This window comes from Eufriesea mexicana, unplaced genomic scaffold (assembly GCF_001483705.2).
Source record: "Eufriesea mexicana isolate 0111107269 unplaced genomic scaffold, ASM148370v2 scaffold10819, whole genome shotgun sequence".
NCBI classification, from domain to species: domain Eukaryota; kingdom Metazoa; phylum Arthropoda; class Insecta; order Hymenoptera; family Apidae; genus Eufriesea; species Eufriesea mexicana.
The window spans coordinates 373,973-401,154 of NW_016918457.1; the positions used below are offsets into that span (position 1 = coordinate 373,973).

Genomic DNA, 27,182 nt, shown 5'->3' on the forward strand with positions numbered 1-27,182 from the left:
CCGATAATGTTGGAAATGATATCAAAATGGCAAGGAGACTATTGTTTCCGAGCATAGACGAGCGCCCTGTGTTTTGACATAAAACAAAAATATGCATTTGATGATACATATATATCTTGTTTCTGAAGATATATCTATGTTCCATTTCGTCTATGGTGTTTATTTATTTTCTATCTTCTCATTTCATATTTGAAACTTTACCAGCAATTCTTGAGATTACTGTTCTGAATCATAGATGGCGGAGGATATCACGAATTTTTGAGATCGATATTTCAGTAATACCATAAATGAAGTACAGAATAGGCCTAGTATGGAATTTTGTGTTGTAGTGAAATGAAATATTAATCTTGAAAAACTCAAAGTACGTATTATATTACGTATTATATTCGATTACTATACTGGTTTTAGAAAGACGCAATAACAGTATAATCTAAACATGGAAACGTTTCTTTGTCAATTATATTTTTTAAATATATAATAATTCTTCAAATACTTTCATAATCCTTGTGTTCTAATGCCTTTAGCGTTGGATGAGCATAGAATAAAAAATAAATGAAATAAAAATAGATGAAGTTATATAAGATAAGAGCTATTTTAATTGTATAGAAGTAACCTTTTTTCAAGGATTGAAGAAAATTACAATACTTAATAGCAATTGAGTAAGAAAAATGATTCATGTTTAAGAGACACATCTCTAATATTAACCCTTGCTTCTATGTCATAGTATGATTTAAACAGTTCTATCTTAATCGCGTGTGACTGAAGAGAAACGTTATTTACGAAATATTCGTAACACATATGGTAAAAATGAAAATTTCATCATTTTCTGTAGAACGGTTTTATTATGATATAATTTCTCACGAACCACAATTTATACGTAACCTAAAGATCATCAACAGAATTGTTAGAAGAAAGGAGAAGATGAAATTACACTTGATGATACAACACGCTAAGTAGAAACGCGAAGTATGATGACAAAGGAATGGTTAGGAAAAAAATTAGAGTGAAAAATGCTAACAATAGAAAAGGAGGGAACGAAAATAAGAAACATGGCGTCGAATGTTTTGACTTGTATTCTTGCATGGTCGTGATGTCTCTTGTGCTCTTCGATAATATCTATTAAAGAAAATGACGCAATACATGTGCTCTCGTAGTTTACCATCGTAAATTCCACCAATGCAAGTATGCGATTTTCTTGACGCTGTGCACCGAGTGAAACTGTATGACGTTACCGAGCAATCGGCAATATGATGTCATTTCAGAGTACGTAGGATCGACGTAAGAGATAACGGAAAGAGTTGTTTGAGGATTTAAGAGATTATCATCGATCAACGCGATAATAAAATTCTTGAAATGTTATTTTCTTTAATTGACTTTTTCGAAGAAATTTATTGCGGAGTTTAAAGGTATAATTTTTAAATATTTCGTAATGGTTTAAAACTTGTAACCTTGACAGTTCGAGAATAATTGAATTCTCAACAATTTCTGTATTCTTAAAATTATTTATTATTTATTTAATGTTTAATTTCGAGGATTTAATTATTGAATTTTGGGTAAAAGATTTAATTGCTTCTCAATTAAAATTAATATCAACTTAATTTGAATGTACCGTGAATATTCTAATTTTATTTTATTTTTTAAACAGGGTTTTCAAAATATATAACGTTTACTGTCATTTACTAAATCAATTAACTATAAAGAAGAAAAAGGAGATAATTATTTTAAACGTAGAAAGTTAAGCATCGAGTAATTTGACACCATAATCTTAAAAAATTCAAAAAGTGGAGTTAATCACCTTGACTTACGAACGGCTCATATATGAATCACATGAGATAACCAATAACAATGTTATTGACGCATGCATAAGAGAAAAATGAATCACATTTAATGACAGATAAATGAATAATGTTTTAGAAAAGAAATGAATTGTATTTCAAATGACGCATCATAAAAAATGTATAATCTACGCAATTTGTAACATTAATTTAGTACTCAAAGTAATGCGTGGTAAACGGTCATTAAGAAGCATCTAACAAGGTTAAGTAAAGCTCGATATTCTCTTTCATGGAAACCAACGCCCGACCATTAACTTGAATGAACCTGATCGCATTCCCAGTGCTTCCCAATCTTTCAGTCCAATTCTCAACTGAACACGATATTATATCAATGATACATCGAAACCGCAATTTCTATATCATTCAATTACATTTTCTGCGTTCATAATTTTACGAATAAAAAGGAAATTGCGTATTCTTCAAAGAACAAACAATTTAAAATGACGAAAGAAAAAAGCAATAAATTGTCATCTTCAATCACAAAACAGTGAATTAATAAAAAGCATAATAGTAATAGTTTTTATACTTTGATGAAGTACCAAGTGAGAGTTTCGATTGTATGGTATCTCAAATGAAAACAAATAATATCTTACTAAAAGTTAATTAACATAAAATTCATTATTCAAAGATTGAGTAAGTTTAAAATAGAATAAAAATTGATAAATATCAATGAAAAATTTGTGTATTTTTATATGATTTTTAACAAATCACTGTCTCTTCTTTTGAAGGTTGGACAAAACGGTTTGAGAGACGCTATACTACTACAGAGACGTCACGACATTAGTAAAGCCGAGGCTACACACCATGCGCGTATGTAAAGGATCGCGTAAACGTAGCTGTGTTTCAGTCTGTGTTAAAAATCGGAGCTCGACGTTACTCCACGATTCGTGATCGGTCTTCAGCATCTAGTCCTTGCTGAACTCTTGTCTCGTGTACATCTACGTCCGATTAATCGACAAATTTGAATTCAGTAAGTTTACCTTCGGACATATATAAAGAAAATATAAAGAAAAGTGGAACAAGTCTAGTTTTGTAAACCATTTTGAATAATTTGAAACTATTATTAGAACTGACAACCTACATTGTGTATTTAAATATTGTGTACATATTTAATAATAATTGAAGTGGTGTAATGAAATGGATATGCATATATATTTTTGTTTTTTTATTAATATAAATTAAAATATAAAAAGTGAAACTATTTTTATTCATTTGATAATATTAGTATTAAATTATAGTATAATAAATAATAATTCAATTAATAAACATTTAAGGATTAAAAATTCAGATGTGTTATTGGTATTATAGTAACAGGATCTAATATAATTTTAAAGTATACAATTTTCTGTAATATAAATTAGCTTATAGGGATTAATATTAAATTAATGGAAAAGAGAAAATTATGGAAAGGTTTGTCAGAGAATGTACAGTGTCATAAGCGTTGAAAACAAAAGGATATTATTAATTAAATTACAATAAAATAATTTAAGTTATAATCGGTTAAAAATTTACCTTTGTTAGTGTATAACAAATAAAAATTCCTTTTTTTAAGTACTGTAAACTTGATCCACTTTTATCTTAAGATTTCTAAATTAGTTTAAGCTTTTTGAACTTTGTTCTATCAATCTTTCCCAAGTAAAGTAATTATAAGTATTTCACAAAAGTTGTAATTAGTGTACAACTGAACTATAATTTTTATTGTTGTTTAAGGCTTATTCCATGTATCGGTTTAAAAAACATATTTTATTGATCCATCAATTACCTTTCGTATTCTAAACGTTTCAGAAAAGTAAATATTCAATTTAAAAGAGTTTAAAAGTATACATTAATTAGAAGTTGAAAGTATATAGCATAATATATTCTACTTTAAATTTACAATGCTTGTACATAAGTTTATTTACACAATTAGTCGGTTTATTTCAGAATTGTACTAATGAAATATTTGCTTATTAAATTAAAGTTAAATATATATTCAAGATGTTCAGTTTCACATATATAAATAAATACAATTTTATTAGGAATTCTAACATCTCTACACATCACGCTCGTAAAATGCAAGAGCGTTATCGGTGCCTGAATGAAACAAGACTTATTTTTAGCGAGACAGTGTCAATTACACTTTCAAATATGAAGCCATAACGCGTGAATTTGGCATAAATGGAGTACGAAGAAGTGTACGGGGGAGTCCTAATCGGACTTATTTGCATACATGTGTAAATCATCCTTAATTATGTATATATCTTCTCTTTTAAAGTATGTCTTTGAATTAATTTATAAACCAGTTTTGTTACAGTAATCTTATTAAAATAATCATAAAATATGGCAATTAAAATATATTAATATGAAAATTATTTGTACTACTTAACGTTTTATATTTTTAAATGAAACACTAAGTAGAGAAGTGATGAAAAAATAAGTTCTAGATAGAAAATTACAAGGAAGGTGCTTCAAGAATCAATTTATATTCTAATATATACTTTACTTGGATAAAATACTAAATATCAAAGTGAAGTAAAAATGAGCTTGAAATGAAGAATGATTAGAACAAAATTATATCTTAGAAAATTAATATATATTTCAATATTTGAATTTGAACAAAATATGAAATATTAAAAGAGAAAATTACATAAAGAAGTGTCAAAATGTTGAGTCAAGGCCAGTCACAGAAGAAGAGAAAGTGTAACTTTCTTTTCAGCATTGAATGTTGCATGACTCGTACATCACTGATTTTCCATTTCCTGTTTTTCTTGTTTTCTCTCGATACAACAAAACACCTTGCAAATTAAGCTCTTTGAATATTTAATACGTGCTTCAGCCTAACGATTTGCCTTTTTCTGTTTTGGTAGATTTGGTAAATTTCCACGAAATTTCGTGACCAACGACATAAACTATTAAATAGCTTTTTCGTAAACCGCCAGTAGACGTTTCAGGATATCGACTGAAAAAGTTCCAATTAAATTGGTATAAAGCTTCTAACTTGATGTAGAATTTCTAAAAATGTAAGCATGCTTACATCTAAAAATACAGTTCTCCAGAAATCGAGAAACTCGAGTCGAGGATGAAACGTGAAGATGAAACATGATGCACGTGACAAGATCTTTGATTTTAGAGAACTAGCTGTTTTTAACAGAGAACATATTCCAACAGAGAATTTCAATACAGAGATCTGTAATACAAACATTCCTTGTACGTATTTATAAATGCTTGGAAACTTAATGACATTTAATAATAACATCCTCCAGAAAAATATGGATGTTATTACCGTTTCCTGTGTTTATCTGATCTTTAAAAAATATGTGGTTCGTACTACCTTTCTGCCAAGTCATTTAATTCTAGCTTCATATCAACGAGTTTTCCTTTATTCTGTTTTCTCCTTTTAATATCAATAACTGTATAGACGAAACAATTTTTAGAAAAACTCCACGTAATACGATTGGCTTAACGACACTATAAAGATACCAGTTAAGTGTTGACATATTTGTCAGGCTTCGTTATGTCCATTTTTGGCCTCACATGGACACCATAAATGGACGCTCGTTCTACTGACCCAACACCTTACGAGCATACGATTCAAATTGTTTCGAAATACATGTTAACGAAAATATATTATTATATCCTTGCACTATATATAAATCAACGTGTAGAACTATTTTATTCCAATATTTTGTTATCAATATACTCGCTGTTTTAGTTGCGACATCAAAGATGGCGGTGTCAATAAAACTCGGCCTTCGAGTGCAAAGAATTAGGTGTTTCAGTATTCAAAGAGTTAGGTGTTTTAGTATTCTAAGTAAATATTTTAACCCTTTGTACTCGAGAGGTGACTTTCAGTCACCTTTTCATAAAATTTGCAAGATCGATATTAATTATTATATCAAATTTAATGTAATAGTGTGCGAGGTATCGAAATCAAATAATTCTACAATTCTACTATTATACAATTCTATATTTACTGCTCAAAAAGGTATCGTCGGTATTTTAGTAGAGAATCTTTGAATTTCTACTCTTCTCTAGCCAACAAATCGTCGAGTGCAAAGGATTAATACAGTATTTCCGTTAATCGTTAAAAATTGAGGTTAGTAACTGCTGAAACTAATAATAAATTTTGCAAAACCATTGAATCGCTAATTTCGAACTTTGTTTGTTGAAGTCGTGATAAACTTTGCAAGCGTTAGTAGTATGCATCAGCGAAATTTATCAAGGAAATACGACAATGAGAATAAAATATCAGAGAATATGTTGCGTCAAGGTCCTGTGTTAGCTATTCGATTTGCATGAATAACATGGTACACAATAACGCTGCAACCAATTGCTCGCTATTTACATTCTAGAAAGGCGTCAGACGAAATCAGCGAATTGATTTGCAAATTTCTTTTTTTTCTTATTCGAATAGATTACAAAAAATTCCTATACGATACACAGCGAACGTTTTTGACACTCATGAGTAAACATCGTGCATTAGCGATACGAAACGATTGATTAACACTGTGGAAAATTAACGCGATGCATGTAAGCCTGGTTAATGAGTTATGGCGATTATTAAACACCCACGTGCTCTTGATTGGTCAGAAATTTCCTTTCTATTAATAGTAGTATTGCGATAACTTCCAACTATACTTCATATGTTTGCTTCTTTCATCTGAAATTGATTTCAATGATTCGAGAGTATTTATAAATTATCGCTAATAGAAATTGTACTACGAACGGCACGATCAATTAATTTATTGGTTAATAATATAAAGAATTATCACGTAATCGTCAATATTGTATGTAAGTGCGTGATTAATTAGAAATTGATCCATTGCTCCATCTCTCTGATTGACTTATTGTCACTTTAGGTTTTGAATTTTGGAGCTGAGAGGTACTAAATATTTTTGTAAACTTTAAAATGAAATTTAATTTCTTGCTGTATTTTATTTCTTCGAGTAAATTTACTTCGAATTTTATTTTATTTTATTTTAATAGAATTTTACTTGGAAATAAATTGAATTCGTATTGAATATTATGTTAAAAATTTTATATATGTATGTACATAAGTTACGTATAATTACACGAATATATCTTTCGAGTCTTTTAAAGTAATTTAATGTTACCATTTAGTCTAGTATAGAATAGTTTATTCAGATCTCTAATCTAACGTTTCTCGTTTACAGATAAGTCAAAATGGCGTTGAACAAAGCCACTATTATCAAGATCTTGGAATTGGTAAGTAGATCAATTTCCAAATTTTTTAAAAATCTTATCATTTATGTATCAGAATCGTTATATAGTCTCAAGAATTTTTGAGCACGAAAAGTACATAAACGTTTAAAATAATCAAGCTAATTAAAATATTAAGTAAATTTCTAACATAATTCGATCAAGTATAGTGGTATTTTAAATTAAAATCTTTGATATTTGGATAGTCCTTTGATATATCTTCAATAGACTATCTTTTAATGAACTATTTTTCATTTAAATATCATAATAATTAATTAATATTATAATTAATATTCAATATTCTTAATTGACAATATTCTCATCGATTCGTTTATGTGTACACTAAACGTATATCTGTCGTGGATCTTCTTAGTGTGGTTCAGAGATAATTTTACACAGGTTGCTTCCATCTCACACCTTTTCACGACTCTCGCAAATCAACCAATTGTAGTCTCCATAGGGGTTAAACGTTGAAATCTCGTTGAGACTTCTAAAGATCTGTTTCATTGGTCAAGCATAACAGAAAATGACATAATAGTCGAAGATCATCGTGCGCGAGATTACCTTCCTGTTATGATCGCCTCTCGCGCCGGAAATCCATCGTTATCCAAGTTTCCATTGAGATTTCTGGGACACGCTTACGATGAATCGTGTCAATTTTGATATTTTTATATTTATATTTTATATTTTGATATTTTGATATTTAATTCGTAGTTGGAAAATGCAACTATCCATACTGCAGTGCTCGGTATTGCAACTGTCGATTCGTTATATCGCAAACACACTATAGAAATAATATAATTAGAGTTACAATAGGAATAGTAATTACATTCCTATCTTAACACATTGGCGTAGGGGCGTTTAGATCCGCAGTTTACGTGGATTCAGGAAGATTTCGCGTTAGGTCAGAAAAAAACTGCTATAAGTTTTAAAATAAATAGTATTTTTCAAGAAAATTTTGAGGTACATGGTAAATTACGAATTTTTATCAAAATATTATCAAATTTCTACGATTTGATCATGGGAAAGCATTTGCGATCGAGACAAACATACGACTGTTGTAGAGACCATACAAAAAGTTATTAAATAAAATAGGATATCTTATTATAATAGAGATAGGGATGTCTGTTGTCTCTGATTGCATTCTGAAAAAAGGAACTTATTGTTAGTGTTGAATTTCTACCATATCGCTCTAATGTATACACAGTTACAGTAATCAAGAGATAAGAAAAAGTTGAAAAAATATACAATTGGTATATTGGTATTTATTTTAATTAATTTTAAGATAGATACGCGAAAACAATTATATATTTTTGCATCATCTGGTTCCTAATAAAAAGCCTAATGAAATTTATTAAATAACTATAATTAAATGTGTGAAGGATTTGCATTCACAGAGGAGTGACAAACTCTTTCAACATGACGATATTTATTATGAAAATTCAGATTACTACTCGACCAACGCTTATGCAGAATCGTCTTGACACACTTGTATTTGGACTCTCATTCTAACTCTGACTCTCGCATCATTCAATATTTCTTTTATACCCATTCATACTACGCATTGCTAAACCCTCGAAGGGTTTCCCGAAATTGTTCGTCCTTCGCTCAGTATTGATTATTTAATAATAGCATTTTTACCCTATCCACATTCCTACCCTTCAGATCACTTATCAGACGCACCCAACAGTCATTCGATGCTCTACTACACCATTCATACACCTACCACTCGCTAATTGTAAGACAAACGCTCGATCAATTCGCCCATCCCATATACAGTAATATTTTATTTAATTGAATAGAAAACGCCAATTTGTTAATAAGAATCAACGTATAATTTAGCTAAAAGCAACATATTTTAAGTCACAAGAAGAACAAAAAGTCTTAAAGGAGACGTCCTAATTGGTTTGTTAGTTCTAAAGTTAACTATACATTTGTTTTCTATCACTAATTCAATAATAGACTTGAAATAGAGAAGTCAATGAAAATGTACAAGATTAATGATTGTTTTCCAGTTATTTTAGCTATCAATGTATAATCAGAAATTAAACTCCTGTAAGATAAAGACTGAGTCATTATCATATCAAAAACAGAGGTGCCAGGAATTCCTTTCAAATCAGATAGTACAAACTGAGTGTATGACGTAATGTTACTATGCAATTAATTAATGCACTACGCATCACGATGAGGTGAGTAACGCTCATAACGCGTTATGAATGTTACATTAAGAGTAACGAAAGGATACTTTCTACAAGAAGTTTTATTCGTGAGTCCATCCACGACGATTGGATTCTTGTTCAAAATTGACATACATGAAACAGCATTACTTCCTAACTGCAGCATAATCGTTGAGTACTAATGGGTTATTTATAGTGATATAGAGTTGATGCACTTGTTTCGTTGGTCCACTTTTATAAATTTACCACGTTGCACAAGTTTCTTGTTAAATATTCGCAGTCTTCAAGTAAAATTGTCATCTTAACTGGAACGCAATCGTTGAGTTCTAATAAGTTACTTATGGTGTCATTGATGGATTTGATGCACTCGTTGCGCTGGCCTATTTCCAAACATTTATCACCATACACAGATTTGCGTTAAAAATTCATGAAATTACCACAATGCATAGGTTCCATGTTAAATATTCGCATTCTTCAAATAAAATTGTCATTTTAACTGGGACGCAATCGTTGAGTTCTAATGAGTTAGTTATGGCGCCATTGATGGATTCGGTGCACTCATTGCGTTGGCCTATTTTCGAACATTTATCAGGATACACAGATTTGTGTTAAAAATTCATTTCCTTGGAATCGAATTAATTTCTTAACCGGAACATAATCGATGGATTCTAATGTGTTATTTATGTTGGCATTGATGAAGTCGGTGTACTTGTTTCACTGCTGGCCCACTTTCGCAAATTTGTCATTCCCTTGTAACAGAACTGCTTATAACCGCATATACGCATTTTACATTCTGTCTCTATTTCCTAATACCGATTACGAACAGCGTTGTAATCGCATACAAATTGGAATCTATAGCCTTTCGCAAGATCCTGTACAGTTATCCACTTATATAAATGTATACAGTTTAAAGACTCGTCGTTTAATTAATAGTTCAGGGATTAGTTTGATTAACAGCTGAAATTAATAAATAATAGCTTAATTAATAGTTTATTGATAGTTTAAGAACCTAACTGTGTAAGTAGTGCATGAAATAATACTTAGTCATAGGAAATATATTACTTACACAGTAGATTTTCATTTTTCTGTCTTCCCTTTTTAAGCTCTGATTGATTATATTATTTTTAATAAAAGTTGAATACTTTATCCATCATTTTCAGGTACTAGTGTGTGTCCTCATAGGAATGCACTATCACTCTTTTACCGATGCAGGTATAAACAGTGCGATGATCACGATGGGTACCTTTGGAGGATACTTAATTATCCTGGCGGGTATAGTCATTGGAATTATCCTTGGAACTGCCATAGATCGTCGTTTGGTAAGTAAAAATTACGTTTAATGAGATCCTTCGTGCTGACAAAAATTTATAAAAATGATACTTATACAAGGTCTCTGTACTCGCGTTTTATTTTTCCATAAATTTTTCCTCCAAGCCAGTAACATCCAACGTCTGAGATACTTATATCGTTAAGTCTTTCGTAACATTTTCATATCAATTAATATTGCGACATTAGTGGGCGTTGGATTATTAGGTAAAATGATAATAATCCACTTGCAGTGGTTGAAAGGCTATCTTACATTAACACAAATATTGTGGTATCTTGTAAGCTTGAACGTGATTAAAGAATAAACTGAAATAATTTATGAAATTTCTTTCTTACCATCATGTAGCCTGAACATAGTCTTTACATATAAATTAAGATAATCTATCAAGTGCATGGCTATTTTATGCATTATACAGATTTTAAAATACTTAGCTACAGGTTGAAATTACCTTTGTAATACTTTATAAATTTACAAAATATTCAAGTGTAAGTTTAAACAACCCATCGAGTATTATCCAAAGTTAAATCAGAAATAATTAAAAATAAATAGAAATAACGAGACATTTCATTTACCATGAAATATTTCAAAAAATCACGAAATGTTTAAGAAGAAATTACACTGAACAGTACTATTCGCATCACTCAATCGACATAAAAAATTCTATTACATAAAATCTTACCAACTTACTATAATATTCTTCAGAAAGAAAACATTCTTGTCTTTTTCTCTCGATATAAACTATTTCTCATTTCTGTCTTATTATTCCATGTATGCACTGTATTTGTATAGAATAGCTTAACAGATATAAATAATAACAATTGGAAGTTATATAACAATTATATAAATCATAAGAATTATAATTCATATTTGTCAGAAATTACAAAAATATCTTGACATCGTTGTTAATTTACAGGACATGTTCTTTTCTGTGGTTGGTCTGGTCCTGTTCGTTATCTCCGGTGCCTTAATCCTCGACCACTTCACAAATTCGGTCTACCATGGCTCGTTCCGCAATACCGGTATCGCCAAAGGATGTATCAGTCTCGTCGAGGGAGTCTTGTTCCTTTTGGATGCAGTATTTTCGTTCCGAGGGAATGCCTAAAATACAGAATAGTCATTAAGTAATATCAGGGACCACGTAATCATCGATTCTTAAGAATTCAATTACACCTCGTGATACGACACGAACGAAAATTTCATCGATAAACTGTTGCCAAAGATCGAATCGATTTGGTTCTCACGAAAAAATCTTTAAAACTTTTCTTAAAAACGAAGAAAAAACGGGGAAAAAACATCGATTAAATTTACGAAAAGAAAATTGTTAAATAGAAAATGAAGTACAAATAGAAGTAGCATTCTGAGCAAACAAATGTCTTTTAGCATTTTACTTGCTAGAACAAAAGTTTGACTTAAAAGAGAGTCTTCTTGTATTGTGACAATAGAATATTTTTCTACGGTAAATTTGCGTTAGAGATGAGAAACTGTAAGTTGTGATGGTATGTACTATATATAAATCCCTAAATGTATTTATGAACGCTTAAAGCCAAATACTACATTAAGCAGATTTATATAAGTATCATATTGCAAAATTTGAAGAAAATATAAACTCTTACTATATCGTTAAGACTCAGTTTTATATTTAATCGAATTACGTTCATTACTAATTTTTAATGTTTAAAGTTAAGATTAATTTTAATATTCAAATAATAATTTCATTTACCATTGATTTTTCTTCAAATTTTGTAACATATATCTAATAATTATGATTTATTATAATAACAAATTTATAAAATTTTTCGTTTTACTATTATATAGAATTCATAACATTTTCGTTTGCAAAACGTTCGAATAATTTTGTGATTCACCATATTTGTTTAGGAAAGAATTTGTTTTCCGTTTTTAATATTTATTACCATAAAACTGTCCCAACGAATTTATATCAAACGAGAAAGCGTGGATAATATTTATTTATACTCTTTTCAAATTCAAGTTTAGAACGTCGAAAGTGTAGTTAAATATTTTTCTAGAATAAGCGGTAGTCCCTTTCTAATATAAGGCCAGTGAAAGCTGTAATCGTGATTGTTACACATAAATTAAGCTACGATCACGCGCTACATGTAGTATAAGTTGGTTAAGCATATTGATATAATTCTCTTCCTCTATTATTTTGTACTGTTAATACATTTTTTAACATCGGTTCTTTCTGTAAACGTTATTATTTTATAACAATTCTCACTGACGTTCGTTCCATTTTCTTTTTCATTAATTTATAGGTTTTTAATGACGTCAAGAAATGTAAATCTTTAATAAATATGATCCATGTTTATTTTACTCATCCTTATACTAAGTTCATTTACCGTATGTTAAGCATATATTTTTGTTTAAATATTACACACGTGTTATCATGTCATAAACTTTTGCTTAAATAAACGAAAAGTTTGCAAGCTTATTTAATAATCATTTGTGATAATTACGATATTACATAACGTATATTAAAAGATTGCATAAATATGATTAAAATTTAAATTTCGTTAAATACTTTTTGAAAAATTGAACGATATATCGTGTGGAAAATAGTTTTATAAATACAAACATTTGACTTATGTTCGGGTATAAAGTTTTACATATAAATGTAACAAATAAAAAATTGTTGAAATATGTAATATAAAATAAAAGAAAATTTAGATTAAAACTTACTTTTAGTGTAACTGTCTAACAAGTCGTAGTTGTTTTCGATATGTTTCGAGAGATATGAGTCGAGACAGGGACTTGAGTTCGATATGGTCGGTAAGGTCGATCAGCTGCAATAGTCGATCGTGCATGGTTGCGTGTGTGCGGATTGCACCGCCGCTTCGAGCAGCAGTTTTATTTACTAATTAGAGTGCCGATGTGCGGTAAGAAGCGTTAAATGTGCGTGAAAATGTCGTATCCTGGCGGCAGCAGGAGGAACGGGGCCATGAAGATTCGTTTGACGAGTGAGTTTATTAAGAAATTACGATGAATCTACCAAGAGAGGAGTGTGAAAGTCGGCCGATAGCCAACACGCGTTGTGATCCTTTCCGTGCCTTCATTTGTTATGTGTTCGTTAATATGGTCTTGTTGTAATCATTAAGATAGGCAACTTTTAAGTAACATCAGAATCGACGTTACGAATATTGTGTATTGCTTGAATGGTATAAGAGAAAAATACGCAAAAAGATTCGACTAGGGTTTTCGTCCTTTGGTTATGGCAACTCCCTATCGGAGGTCAAGACCCCACCGTGAGCACTCCGGGAGACCGTAGACTGAAGACGTTAATTTTGGTGAACTTATTACACCCGCTTTGTTTCTCTCTCAATACTTAACACATTTCGAGGAACTTGATATATTACGAGCATTTTTTTATTTCGGAATCGTTCTTTGTTGATTGATTCAATGAAGAATATTGCCAAGCTTATAATCGGATGTGAATAGGCCTAATTAACAAATGTCAGACGCTTAGTACTGATGCACAGCTTTAGTATTCGTTAAACGAATGTATGATTATTATTTTGTTACTATAAAGCCAATTGTAAATATGTCAATTTATGAATAGTTTCATTGTGCAACATTTATAATAAAAATTGTTTACTAATCCTTCTTAAATTAGTTGAATTATTTATTATTATTCAATAATATTGTGCATCATACAAGTGTCAAATGATTAAATTAATAGGTCAGTGTCAAAGATATTAAATAAGATTAATATTTTTATATATTATGATGTTATCTTTTATAAGATACTAAGTAAATGTATTTATAAATGAATATTTTATTTAAATTATTTTTTTATTAATTGTATTATCCTATGGATCATTATCATCCAGACTATTGAAATATATTTATTTAAAATGAACTTATATATTTTTTATATAAATTTTGCAGTTTTATGTGCCCGTAATCTTGCCAGGAAAGATCTGTTTCGTGAGTACTTTTTAATTAAAAAATTAAGAAATCGTAAAAATTATTGTCTTATTAAATAAATAAATTTATTACAGGACTACCGGATCCTTTTGCTAAAATAACTGTTGATGGTTCAGGTCAGTGTCATAGTACACACACATGCAAAGCAACGCTAGATCCTATGTGGAATCAACATTATGACCTGTAATTATTCTTCAATTATGATACATAACAAATTTCTATGTAGCAAATATATAAATATCCAATATTCTGTAGGTACATTGGGAAAGATGATGGCATTACTATATCAGTTTGGAATCATAAAAAAATTCATAAAAAGAAAGGTGGTGGATTTTTAGGATGTGTACGAATATTATCTAATACAATTCAAAGACTCAAGGATACAGGATGTAATTACTATTTTCTGTAGTATCGTATAATTCTTAGTATTAGTTTCATATCAATTTTTTTCAACTTAATTATTTTATAGATCAACGATTAGATCTTTGTAAAGCACATTCAGATGATACAGATGTAGTTAAAGGAGAAGTTGTAGTATCTCTTTTATCACGAGATGGTCACAATGGTGCTGTGAGTAATACAGTGGGTCATAATGCTGTTGTTGATGTTCTTGGGGATTTGAGTTGTCCAACTGATTTACCAGATGGATGGGAAGAGAGAAGGACTCGAAGTGGACGACTTTATTATGTTAATCACTATACCAGAAGTACACAGTGGATTCGTCCAAATGCACGGTAAATTTCTGCTTCTTAAAAAATGGTAAATTTTTCAATGCAAAATTAACTTACATATAGTTTAATGATTATAATAGACCCACCAACGGTATAATACCAACTACACCTGAACCACCACCATTACCTTCTTCTGAACCTACATCTCCTAGCGGCAGTGGTAGTCCTCCCAATTTAAGAGCTGAAAGTCCTACTAGATGTACACCTGAATGGAATGGAGATGGAACACCTAGCAGGACACCTAGTAGAGATAGTTCTGCTCCAAATACACCAAGAAATACACCAACCCAACAACAAAACAGAAATCAACAAAATCAACATAATACGAGAAATGCAACCCCTGCATCGTCAAGGGAACGACGACCAGTACGAGTAAGTGATGAACAAAATGGCAATCAGAATGGAAACGTTAGGCCAGATCGCAGCATTAACAGTGCTCAACCACGAAGGCCTAATCGAAGTAATCGAAATAGAAACAGCTTAATGGTTAATAACGAAAGGAGATACGATCCTCCGCAACCACCAGATTTACCGAGAGGCTATGGTGAATGTCAATTTTAAAAAATATTATGAGTAGAAAAATAAATATATAAATCGAGTAAAAAGTTTAAAAATAAATGAATATTTTATAGAAATGAGGAAAACACAACAAGGTCAAGTGTATTTTTATCATGTACCAACGGGTTCATCTACTTGGCATGATCCTAGAATACCTCGCGATTTACCAGCGAATGAATTGGCAAATGAACTTGGACCATTACCGAGCGGATGGGAAATGCGACAAACTCTAAGTGGTCGTGTTTATTTTGTAGATCACAATAACAGAACTACACAATTTACTGATCCTAGATTATCCAGTCAGATCATAAGCAATTTATTAAAGTAAGTTACTAGTAAATAAAAGCATTTCAGATTTTAATAAGATACAAACAATTTCATTTATAAAATTTTTATGGTAGTAGGCGACAAAACAGTACAACTAATCAAACGACGAGTAGTTCAAATAATTCAGCTGCAGCCGCAGGTGAATCTGCAGAAGTAGAGGTACCTGCATCACCAAGTATTCAATGCAATATAGTTCAACAAAGACCAAGAACAGAAAATGGAAGTAATAATAATTCACCAACTTGTAAGTTTCATAATTCATATTTTGATAATATTATGGTTATTTATAAAGATAAATCTAAAATATGAATATAAAATATGTTTCTAAACATAAAACATAGGATATATTAATATTATCAGCATTGTTTAAATTATAAACAAGTTAATCTATTTAATGCTATATAGAAACAAAACAAAAACATATTTGTGCATTATACAATTTTATCTTATCTCTATATAAGTATCTGTTTGATGGTTAGTTCCTGTTATTAATCAGTCTTATTTCAGCAGAATGCCTTTCCATTTTTGGGGAATTTTATTTGTTAAAACACATTGTAATTGCTTTTAAATGAAAATAAGTTTTCTTTGTGTATTTACATTTTTACTTAAAGTATTTATTTTAGTGGAGACTACTACGGCTCAAAATGCTCAAACTGTATCAGAATTGCCAAAGGAATTAATGGACAATGAGCTTCTGCCAAAATATAAACGGGACTTAGTAGCAAAATTGAAGTGTTTAAGAGCAGAATTAAATGCACTTCAACCTCAAAGTGGACACTGTAGACTCGAAGTATCAAGAAATGAAATATTTGAAGTATAGTATTTAATTATATTAATGATACTTGTAAAATTTATAATAGTAGTTTTGTAATATATATATACATTTTCTTTGTAGGAGTCATATAGATTAATAATGAAAATGCGACCAAAAGACATGCGAAAAAGGCTCATGGTAAAATTTCGTGGTGAAGAGGGTTTAGATTATGGTGGAGTAGCAAGGGAATGGTTATACTTATTATCACACGAAATGTTAAATCCACAATATGGACTTTTCCAATATTCAAGAGATGACAATTACACACTTCAAATTAATCCGGATTCGGGAATAAATCCAGAACATTTGTCTTACTTCCATTTCGCTGGCAGGATAATAGGAATTGCCGTTTTTCACGGTCATCATATAGATGGAGGTTTCACAACTCCATTTTATAAAATGTTGCTTAATAAAGCAATTACTCTCACTGATATAGAAGGAGTTGATCCAGAATTACATCGAAGTCTTACATGGATGTTGTAAGTAAGAACAAATAAGAATTATATATAATTTTCAGAAAATTTTCTAAAATTATCGTTGTGTTAATAGAGAAAATAGTATAGATGGAGTGTTGGATGCTACGTTTTCCGTAGAACACAGTAGTTTTGGAGTATTGAAAAATCATGAACTTAAACCAGGCGGTAAAGACATTCCGGTAACAGAAGAAAATAAAAAGGAATATGTTCGTTTATACGTAAATTATCGCTTTATGCGAGGAATTGAACAACAATTCCTAGCATTACAAAAAGGATTCCATGAACTAATTCCACCTCAGCTATTGAGACCATTTGATGAAAGAGAATTAGAATTGGTTATTGGAGGTTTAGGAACTATTGATATTAACGATTGGAAAATGCACACACGATTAAAACATTGTACACCCGATACACCAGTAGTAAAATGGTTTTGGCAAATAGTGGAATCTTATGGAGAAGAAATGAGAGCTCGATTACTTCAATTTGTTACTGGAAGTTCTCGAGTTCCTTTGCAAGGTTTCAAAGCTTTACAAGGTAAATACAATTTAATTAAATTACTAGTTGTTTGATCGCCATTCTTTAGTAAAATACATTAATATTTTTTTATATATCTTAATAGGATCAACAGGAGCCGCAGGTCCACGATTATTTACAATTCATGCCGTTGATGCGCCAAGTGAAAATTTACCGAAAGCGCATACTTGTTTTAATAGGATAGATATTCCAGAAAGTTATCCCAGTTATCAGAAAATGCTTGATAAACTTACACAAGCAGTTGAGGAAACTTGTGGTTTCGCTGTTGAATAATAGGTAAAAAAAGCAGAATTTGAATTTTTTTAATCTAATATATTTATTTTATATATAATTAATAATCTTATATTCCTTTTACAGTAGGAATTATTTGCCGACAGATTTTACTGTCGTTAAATTAAAAATAAACTTTTAAAGTACCAAGAGATGTTATTTGATGAGAGTATGGGAAAAGCTAGTATTATAAAATGAAAATGTTAATACGTAAAATGTCAGAAATAATTCTGACAATGTTTTGTACAAATGATCGAATGGCCTTGATGGTTGTAATGACTTCTAAGTGATTGTCGATTGGTACATTATGTATGTGAACACTCTTGTGATTTACACACTTCGTCCATGAACATTTTAATGAATGGTTCCTCAGAAGTTCTGGTTATATTGGTTTTTAACTATTTATTATTCAGTGACTGATAAAGATGTGCAAAAATTATAATTTCATTGAGGTAAATATCTTGATTGGCCTAAATTTTTAATTTATTTATATTAATCATGTTTTCCGTCATAACCCTAGGATCAATAATTTACTTATAAGATCACCATCAAAGAATTAACTTCATTGTTTTCAAGGTATGATAAAAAGTAAAAAAATCATGCATGCACAAATATATACAGAAAATGAATTCTTTCACACAGTGAAAAACATTGTTTAATCATAAATGCGTTCATATTAATATTTTATATCTAAAAAAACAAAAGTATATAAATTGTTTAAGAATCTCATAACAAAAACTTGCATCATACATTATTTATGAATTTTAAACTAATAGGACAATGTATTTCATTCTCGAAAGCTCTCAGTTTCTGTTTAATCAAATGTAATTACAATATGCACAGTCAATTAATAATTCCATATTAACAATCTTTTAAATAGTAGAGTTTAGTAACAAAATAAGAACATATACTCAAATTTATGCTATTATAGTCAAATATCAGTTAAAAAACAGTGCTGGGAATCTAGTATTTTGTAATGTATTATTTCAAGTTGGTCATGGTGACTACAGATAGAAAGATACAAAATCTGTGTATATATATATGTATCATGACCTTAGATGCAAGTGTTAAAATTTTTCTAACTCTGTGAATACATTTGATAAATATTCATAAAATTTAATAATATCATAATGATTTCATTTAAATTTTATAATTTTCATTATACGAAGAAGATAGAGATGACCTAAAATATAAATATTCGTAACATCAATTTAGAGTCTCTAGAAAATGTTCTATTGAATTATGAATTATGAAAATTTTGATATATTAATTAGAATTAAAATTCATAAATACAAAGTGCTTTTTTCTGCCATGAGGAAGAATGATATACATATTCTCAGTATTAAAAATTACTTTTATTAGTATATGAACACTTGCTTCGAGGAACTTTGTAATGTAATCGGCAAATTTTGTTATTGCAGCGCAACTTGAATTATACTTGAAGATCATTGTTGCTTGTTTAGGAACCAATAGTACCGAATGCGTTAAGAAAATGTAAATAGTATAGTGTTTAATATAAAGTTAACACGAGCGTATAATGTGCAGGGCATGTATTTGACTTTTGCACAATAAAAACGCATCGGTTCTAGTGTAGGCTAAATCGTGAATTGTGTACATTAGCTTTAATTTAAAAAAATTGAACACATATTTAAAGAAAGAGTTTATTCGGCGAGTTTATGTAAAGTTAAAATGGTTTTACTCGAATCGACTCTTTGTTATACGAGTTCACAAAATAATCTATACTCTACTAACTTTTAGTAAAGTGTAGAGACACTTATTTATCGCACGAACCCTTCATTTAGCCTCTAGCATTTACTTTTATTGTAAAAATATCTAATGGCTGATAGCACCAATCATCATTTCGTATTATTATTGCATTATTATATTTTATTCTGCACGTAACTGTGATCAAACATATCATGAAAGGAGAAGAAATAGTGGGAGACACCTTGATAAATTTATTTTAAATATTATTATTGTTTACTTGAGAGTTTTTAAACACTGTAAACGATTTATATTTATATTCATTTTAATAATTTCTTTATTAACGAAAAATTGTTGTATTTTATATTTAGGTATGCAAAAGTATCACCCGTTTTCGGCTTTGAAATACGGTCTGATTACTTTGCTCTTATTTTTTTCTCGCTTTCTTTCTATTATAAATTTTACTATTAATTTTATTAATTATCAATAAAGTTAATAATAAAATGAAATTATATATCATTATTTGCACTTTGCACGATGTAATATTAACAAAGCAATCATTCGACTTTAAAATGAGAAATAAAATGACTATTGTGTGTTCAAAAAATATTGTAAAACAGTATTAAAAAAATCTTTCGAGTGATTCTTCTCATTTCAAAATATTTAATCATGTAACATAATTCACATTTTTCTCATTTTATAACATTAATATTTTAAGACTTAATTCAAATTTTAGTAAAACTTAAATCTATCTGTTAAGACTTATATTTACATACAATACTTGTTAAATTGAATTATTGATAGCACAATAAGGGTCTCCCACAATTCTGTTGTATTTTAAACTTTTTTCAACTTCTGTCACATCTGAGAGGAATGAAAGCCTTACTAGTACCTTGGAATTAATGTCAATGAGAAAATAACACAAATTTTATGCCCATCATATTTTGAAATAAAAATTAATATTGCATGTAATTGAAAAAAAAAGTTATTAATTTTGAAAATGCCTAAAAATTATCATAACGTAGATTTTATGAGTGTATGTATAGTTTATTATAGAATAAATAACTCTATAATTGAAAAATAAATAGAAATTGATAAAAAGATATAAAGGTCACCATTTGGGCAAACATTGCCAAAGATGTTTTAAATTATTCAAATCTTTAAATATTTATCGTGTGTTAGAAACAGTTTATAATTCATTATCTCTTGCTGTTAGAAAAAAGGAAGCAGATATACATATGTATTCAATATATATGTATACATATATGTGTGTGTATATACTCAAAGAAATAACACATAAATATTTTATAGATAAATGATCTACAAATTAATAATGCAATAAATAGTATCTTAAAAAAGCTTCAACATTTTTAAACATGTTATATGCATGGATAATCAAGGAGAATTAAATTTACAATTAATGTGAATGAATAGAATTATTCACACTTTCAACCACATATCATAATGTGCAATTAAGTTTTTGTTGCTCTTTCATATAGCTCATTGATATAAAATACAAATGCTTTTAAAGCTTTTCAACAGCCTCATTATACAAACTACAATATTAAATGTTATATTGGTATATAAAAAAAAGAAACAAAAAGAAGAAAGGTACAAAATTAGAAAATGATTTAATACATATCATATAAAGTAACAGTCACTGTGACGTGAAATTTTAAATGCGAACGTAATTTTAATTAAATTCAATAATTATTAATGCACTACGGGTATAAATGCTCTCTTAAATTGTATAAATGTTTAAAGTTCTTAATAAAGGTATATGGTGACCGGATTTCGAATTCCATGTTAAGTACATCATATACTGTGCTCGGCAATAATAAAATTTTATTCTACCAAATAGCAGGATATTTTACTACTATTTATCAATATCCATAAAAGAGCAAATTTTGTAGATTGGAGAAAGGAATCTTATTTTGTCACAAAAAAAAAAAAAAAAAGAAAAAAAGAAAAAAATGAAGCAGGTGAATATCGATATAAATGAGGAATCGTTTATTCAAGATCGTATATACGAATTTTTTAAAATTCTGTACCAAGCTATGCGCGAAATTTGAAAGAAATTGCGAATACGTTATTACACTGCAATTATTTTATTATTCTTATTGCTACTATAACCGTTGTTATTATCATTATTGCGCAGAACCTTCGAAACACAATTGTATATACATCTTTTCCTTTTGTATTTTGGATGAAATGTATATTTTAATAAAATATCCAAAGTATGACATTTTTAATTTTGTCTTTATATTGTATGTAAGTAAAAATGAGTGCTCACAATATATTTTTTAATAATACATATATTTTCTTTAATATTTATGAAATTATTATTTTTATCATTGAAAAAGGTAAAACGTCTAAAGTACTGATTTAATAATGTTTATAAAGCAATTTTTTTAAGTATTTTATAGAAACAACTAAAATAAAATTATTTTTATTTTATTGGTATATAATTGATTTTTTGTATAATAAATTTGTAAGTATACATATATGTAAAATAAATCTAATATAAAAGTTCGCGATACTTTTAAAGAGGTTGATACATTTAAATGATAAATAAAAATAATGAATATAAAAGTACAAATGTAAGATAATTATGTAATATATTGTTCCTCAGCTTATTTACATCAATCTGTTCATTTTACATTTATGATAATCAATTATTAAGTTATCTAGTGATTATGGTTGAACTATTGGTAGTAATATAATAGCACAATATAACGCGTACTTCGTTAGGTAGAAGTGCGAATCGTGTTGATAGTTTACGTGATGCTTGATATGTAGCACAAGAAAATTGTTCATATTTCAAAATAAATTTATATAAATTTCTTTTATACAATGGCTATGTTTGAAGTATTAAGAAAAGAATATAGTGTAAGAATTGTAATAATTGATAATAATTTTGAGGTTATGTAGTTCAAGTCTTTAAATATTTTCATGTACTTTTCCAGGATTATTTACAACAGTGTTTTAAAGTGTCAGATATACAGACATTTCAAAAGAAATGTATAGAACGTTGTTCAAATGATAATGATAGGAAAGCAGCAATCGACCAAGCATTAAGGGATACTCTTCTTGTAATATTATCTGAAAATGTATCAAGTAATGTGCAATTACTTGAGACTTACATTACATTCTGCATTGAATTATGCAGAAAAGATTTAGCAACTGCAAGTATGCCAGTGATGCTACTTGGTGACATTTTTGATTCTATGACCCTTGACAGATGTGAACAGCTTTTTACTTTTGTTGAAAACAATGTGGTTGTGTGGAAAGAGGATTTGTTCTTTAGTGCTTGTAAAAACAATTTATTAAGGATGTGCAATGATTTACTTAGAAGATTATCTAGATCACAACAAACTGTATTTTGTGGAAGAATTCTCTTATTTTTAGCTAAATTTTTTCCTTTTTCCGAGAGATCTGGTCTTAATATTGTTAGTGAGTTTAATTTGGACAATTTCACAGAATTTGGTTCTGAAAAATCTGAGGGAGATGATATGGAACAAATAACTAAAGATGATGATAAATCAGAAACTAAAGTGCCAATTGATTATAATTTATATAGAAAATTTTGGGCACTGCAAGATTTTTTTAGAAATCCTAATCAGTGTTATAGTAAAATGCACTGGAAAGTATTTTCAGCAGTAAGTTTACATTGTTGATTGCCATATCTTTTTATTACAAATATATTTTATATGTTTTATTCACATTTCACAGCATGCTTCAAGTGTGCTATCAGCATTTTCATCTTTCAAATTGGAAGAACAACGCAATTATCCTTCAACATGTATTAAAATTGATTCTTCCATTGAAGGATCTCATAAAGAAACCCCTTATTTTGCTAAATATTTGACAAATCAGAAATTATTGGAGCTACAATTATCTGATTCAAATTTTAGGCGATATGTATTGCTGCAGTTTCTCATTCTTTTCCAATATCTTAATAGCACTGTTAAATTTAAAGCGTAAGTATCTGTAATTTTTATACATTTTTATGTATACTTGTATTTTATTACAAATGAATTCACAATTCCTCTCAATAGAATTGCACATTTTTAATGAATCATTAGTAAAACAACTTTGAAAGCTATAAAACGATGTTTGTTTTCCAAAGCTTCCTTGCCAGTGGCTATGAGACAAGGTCTGCTTTCCTTAAATAGTGTTTCATGTTATATATATCTCAGAGTCTCAATAACTTTTGTATTTTTTAAGTGAAACACATGAATTGAAGCCTGACCAAGTAGATTGGGTGAAAGCAACTACGGAGCAAGTGTATGCTTTACTGACAGAAACTCCTCCTGATGGTTCAACATTTGCTGAAACTGTTAAAAATATATTGAAACGTGAAGAGCATTGGAATGCTTGGAAAAATGAGGGATGTCCGCCATTCAAAAAACCAGCTTCAGAGTCTAATATTGACATAGAAGAATTAAAGAAAGCAAAGAGACCAAGACGTAGAATTGGAGATGTTATTAGAGATGCTCAAGCAATTGGAAAGTACCATATGGGGAAGTAAGTAACCACTTGACGAATTTTGTTTATTTTTCTTTTTGATATGCAAGTGAATTTATTTATTTTGTAGTCCAGAACTCACAAAATTATGGAATCTGTGTCCCAATAATCTTGAAGCATGTAAATCCAAGGATAGAGATTTTCTTCCATCTTTAGAAACATACTTTGAAGAAGCTATTGTGCAATTAGATCCTAATGCAATGGTAGAAGATGAATACAAGTAAAGTACTTCCATTATTTATATCATATCATTAAATTTAATTATTAAGGTAAATTTTCTTTGTTTATTTGTTACAGAAAAGTAAATGATGGGAACTTTGGTTGGAGGGCATTGAGATTATTAGCTAGACGTAGTCCCCATTTTTTTGTTCATGGGAATTATCCTATTAATAAACTTCCTGAATATCTCGAAACAATGATTAAAAAAATTGCTAAAGATCGTCCAGTGAGTATAATACTTTTATTTCATTAATTTGTAGTTTCTATTGTCATTTATATTTGAAAAGTTAAAATTTTTAAGTTCTATAATCTTTACTTTTTAAAGCAGACACAGTCGGATACAAAGTTAGAAACGGAAGAAACTCCACCACAGGAAGCTAATGATCAAGAATTTAATGAAGATGTCCTAAAGCAAGAAAGTGAACAAGTTGAAGTCGAAAATACAGATTCCAAAGGACGAAAATTAACGAAAGTAACCCCTGAAATGGTGGCGAAACTGTCAGAAATTTTGAAAAATGATTGGAAAAAATTAGCAGCTAAGTTTGGTTACACAAGTGATGAGGTAAATAAATTTTATAATATTATCCAGCTTGCATAAAGAGTAGAAATAGTCATATACTGCAGTTATGTATTTTTTTTTTAGATTACGTTTTTCCAAGGAAAACCAACACCATATGAGCAATGTAAAAATATGTTGGAAATTTGGGCAGAAGAAGATGTAGATGCGTCGATGGAAAATTTAGCATATATTTTAGAAGGTTTAAAATTTACGGAAGCATTAGCTATTTTAAAATCTTAATTGTCTCTTAATGGAATATTTATAAAAACAAAAATGTACCTTAAAAAATGTATAGTACTATAGGAATTAAACTTTTACAATTTTCCTAATGATGTTCTTTTATGAATCCTAATTTAAAATTTTATTAATATTGTATTTTAAATAGTATTACATTATATATTTTGTTTTAACAATAACTAACTTTAAACAAGCATAACTAAAATAGCGATTTAGAAATATATGAATAATGTACTTACGTTTAATGGTATCATTGTGTTGTAATCATTTCTGGAAATACGGAGTATGGTATAATTGGTACTCCCGAGTATACGCAGTATAGCATTAATAAAAATCATCATATTAAAAATTTTCAGTTAAAAAAAAATTTCTTGTTAAAGTAGGAGGTGAAGTGATTTTTATCAAATTAAATAGTAAGTATTCTTTTACTCAAATAAAGTTCAAAATTAAATATACGCATCTGAAAGTTCAAGTAGTCTATACATATTTTTTTGTTCAAATAAGTCATACATGTTTTAGTGAGAAATCATTTTGCTGGTTTAAACATAACGTGCATATATTAGATCAATCAATTATCAAGTTCATCTTAATTAGAGTATTGAAATATTACATGGTATCGATAAATTCAATTCGATTCAAGAGCCCATTAGATGCACTTTCCGCTTTTTATTTAGAAAGACAATAATAAAGTGTACAAATTATACAAAATTTCGAACTAAAACGGTCGTCGGTGCAAACTATATCGAAGGATAGTTGGTTTTATATCGGTACGTCAAGATCTACATTACGGCATTGAGGGAATTTTCTTTCTTTATTTTTCGGTACGAAATCGATTCGCCAACAAGCATGCTGACAACCTAAAGGTATAGACCGACGTTTTCTCTACTTAATCGTAATAAATTAGTTTAACGTTAGTAATATATCGTATCTTCGAATTATAGACACTGACTTAGACTCGATTTATGCTCGATGTAAAAGCAGAGGCCAACGACGATTAAGACAGCGACAGCTCGCGGAGTGGTAACTTTTTTTTTTTTTTTCGAACAAGAACTATACGTAAGTTATAAAATATTGCTACACATACGCCGAACAGTTTCAGAAGCTTATTCCATAATTGTTCACAACTGTTAATCCAATTTCTAAATAATCCTTTCCTCGCATATACATACTGTTTGCTTGTGGGCCTGTAATTTCAACATTCATGCAATTACTATCGCACCAAACGCGTCCGCCGCGAATTATACACAGAGCATAAATCCGGATTCCGAATGCAAGAAACTCAATGATCTTTTACGGAATCCTTTTATAATCGATTTGTTTCTTACATCTAACATACACACTCATATGTATTGGCTAAAGTGTAAATGCAATTCAATTGCGGATATGAACTCCGACATTTTATTAGGTCGTAGGGCAGTTGTTAGTTTACGTTCTTATTTTCTTTCTTTTTACTTCTTTCATTAATCCTTTAACGGTAAATTATGACTCAAGTGGCGAACATTTGGGCCACGCTTCGAAGAATCTTCTCTCATAGCAACGATCTAAGTACTGGACGTTTATCGTGACGTAGGGAACTCCTAATAGCGTCGAGATGGTTGACTTACATACGTCGAAGAAACTATGATGTCAAGTTCTTTCCAACGCTCGACAATGATGACGGATTAAGAGTACAGGCGAGTAATCGATATGGAACACTGATGAACGATGTCTAGACGATCAGTCTTATTTCTTAAAGAGAGAACGAAA

The 27,182-nt window shown here is 29.4% G+C and overlaps 3 protein-coding genes across 4 annotated transcripts; all 3 read left to right on the forward strand.

Annotated features, from left to right (window-relative positions):
• The first annotated feature begins 2,695 nt into the window (after nt 1–2,695).
• LOC108553515 (uncharacterized) lies at nt 2,696–11,819 on the forward strand. The gene is made up of 4 exons (XM_017908445.1): nt 2,696–2,805; nt 6,989–7,040; nt 10,372–10,530; nt 11,452–11,819. Exons 2-4 carry the CDS (start codon nt 6,999–7,001, stop codon nt 11,638–11,640), a joined length of 390 nt encoding a protein of 129 aa, XP_017763934.1. The 5' UTR covers nt 2,696–2,805; nt 6,989–6,998; the 3' UTR covers nt 11,641–11,819.
• A 1,545-nt stretch (nt 11,820–13,364) lies between these two features.
• Smurf (SMAD specific E3 ubiquitin protein ligase) lies at nt 13,365–18,301 on the forward strand. The gene is made up of 13 exons (XM_017908437.1): nt 13,365–13,513; nt 14,442–14,480; nt 14,555–14,663; nt 14,736–14,869; nt 14,950–15,214; nt 15,292–15,755; nt 15,844–16,093; nt 16,171–16,340; nt 16,720–16,910; nt 16,992–17,389; nt 17,460–17,920; nt 18,006–18,196; nt 18,278–18,301. The coding sequence occupies exons 1-12, from the start codon at nt 13,447–13,449 to the stop codon at nt 18,191–18,193; spliced, it is 2,736 nt and encodes a 911-aa protein (XP_017763926.1). The 5' UTR covers nt 13,365–13,446; the 3' UTR covers nt 18,194–18,196; nt 18,278–18,301.
• A 4,446-nt stretch (nt 18,302–22,747) lies between these two features.
• Nucleotides 22,748–25,439, forward strand: Hpr1 (THO complex 1-like protein Hpr1). 2 transcript variants are annotated; one of them, XM_017908442.1, is made up of 8 exons: nt 22,748–22,783; nt 22,861–23,553; nt 23,627–23,874; nt 24,122–24,421; nt 24,492–24,641; nt 24,719–24,866; nt 24,966–25,202; nt 25,284–25,439. In XM_017908442.1, the coding sequence occupies exons 1-8, from the start codon at nt 22,748–22,750 to the stop codon at nt 25,437–25,439; spliced, it is 1,968 nt and encodes a 655-aa protein (XP_017763931.1). The 2 variants fall into 2 exon arrangements, with proteins under 2 accessions (XP_017763931.1, XP_017763933.1); XM_017908444.1 differs by having other exon boundaries at nt 24,969–25,202.
• Nucleotides 25,440–27,182: the final 1,743 nt, after the last annotated feature.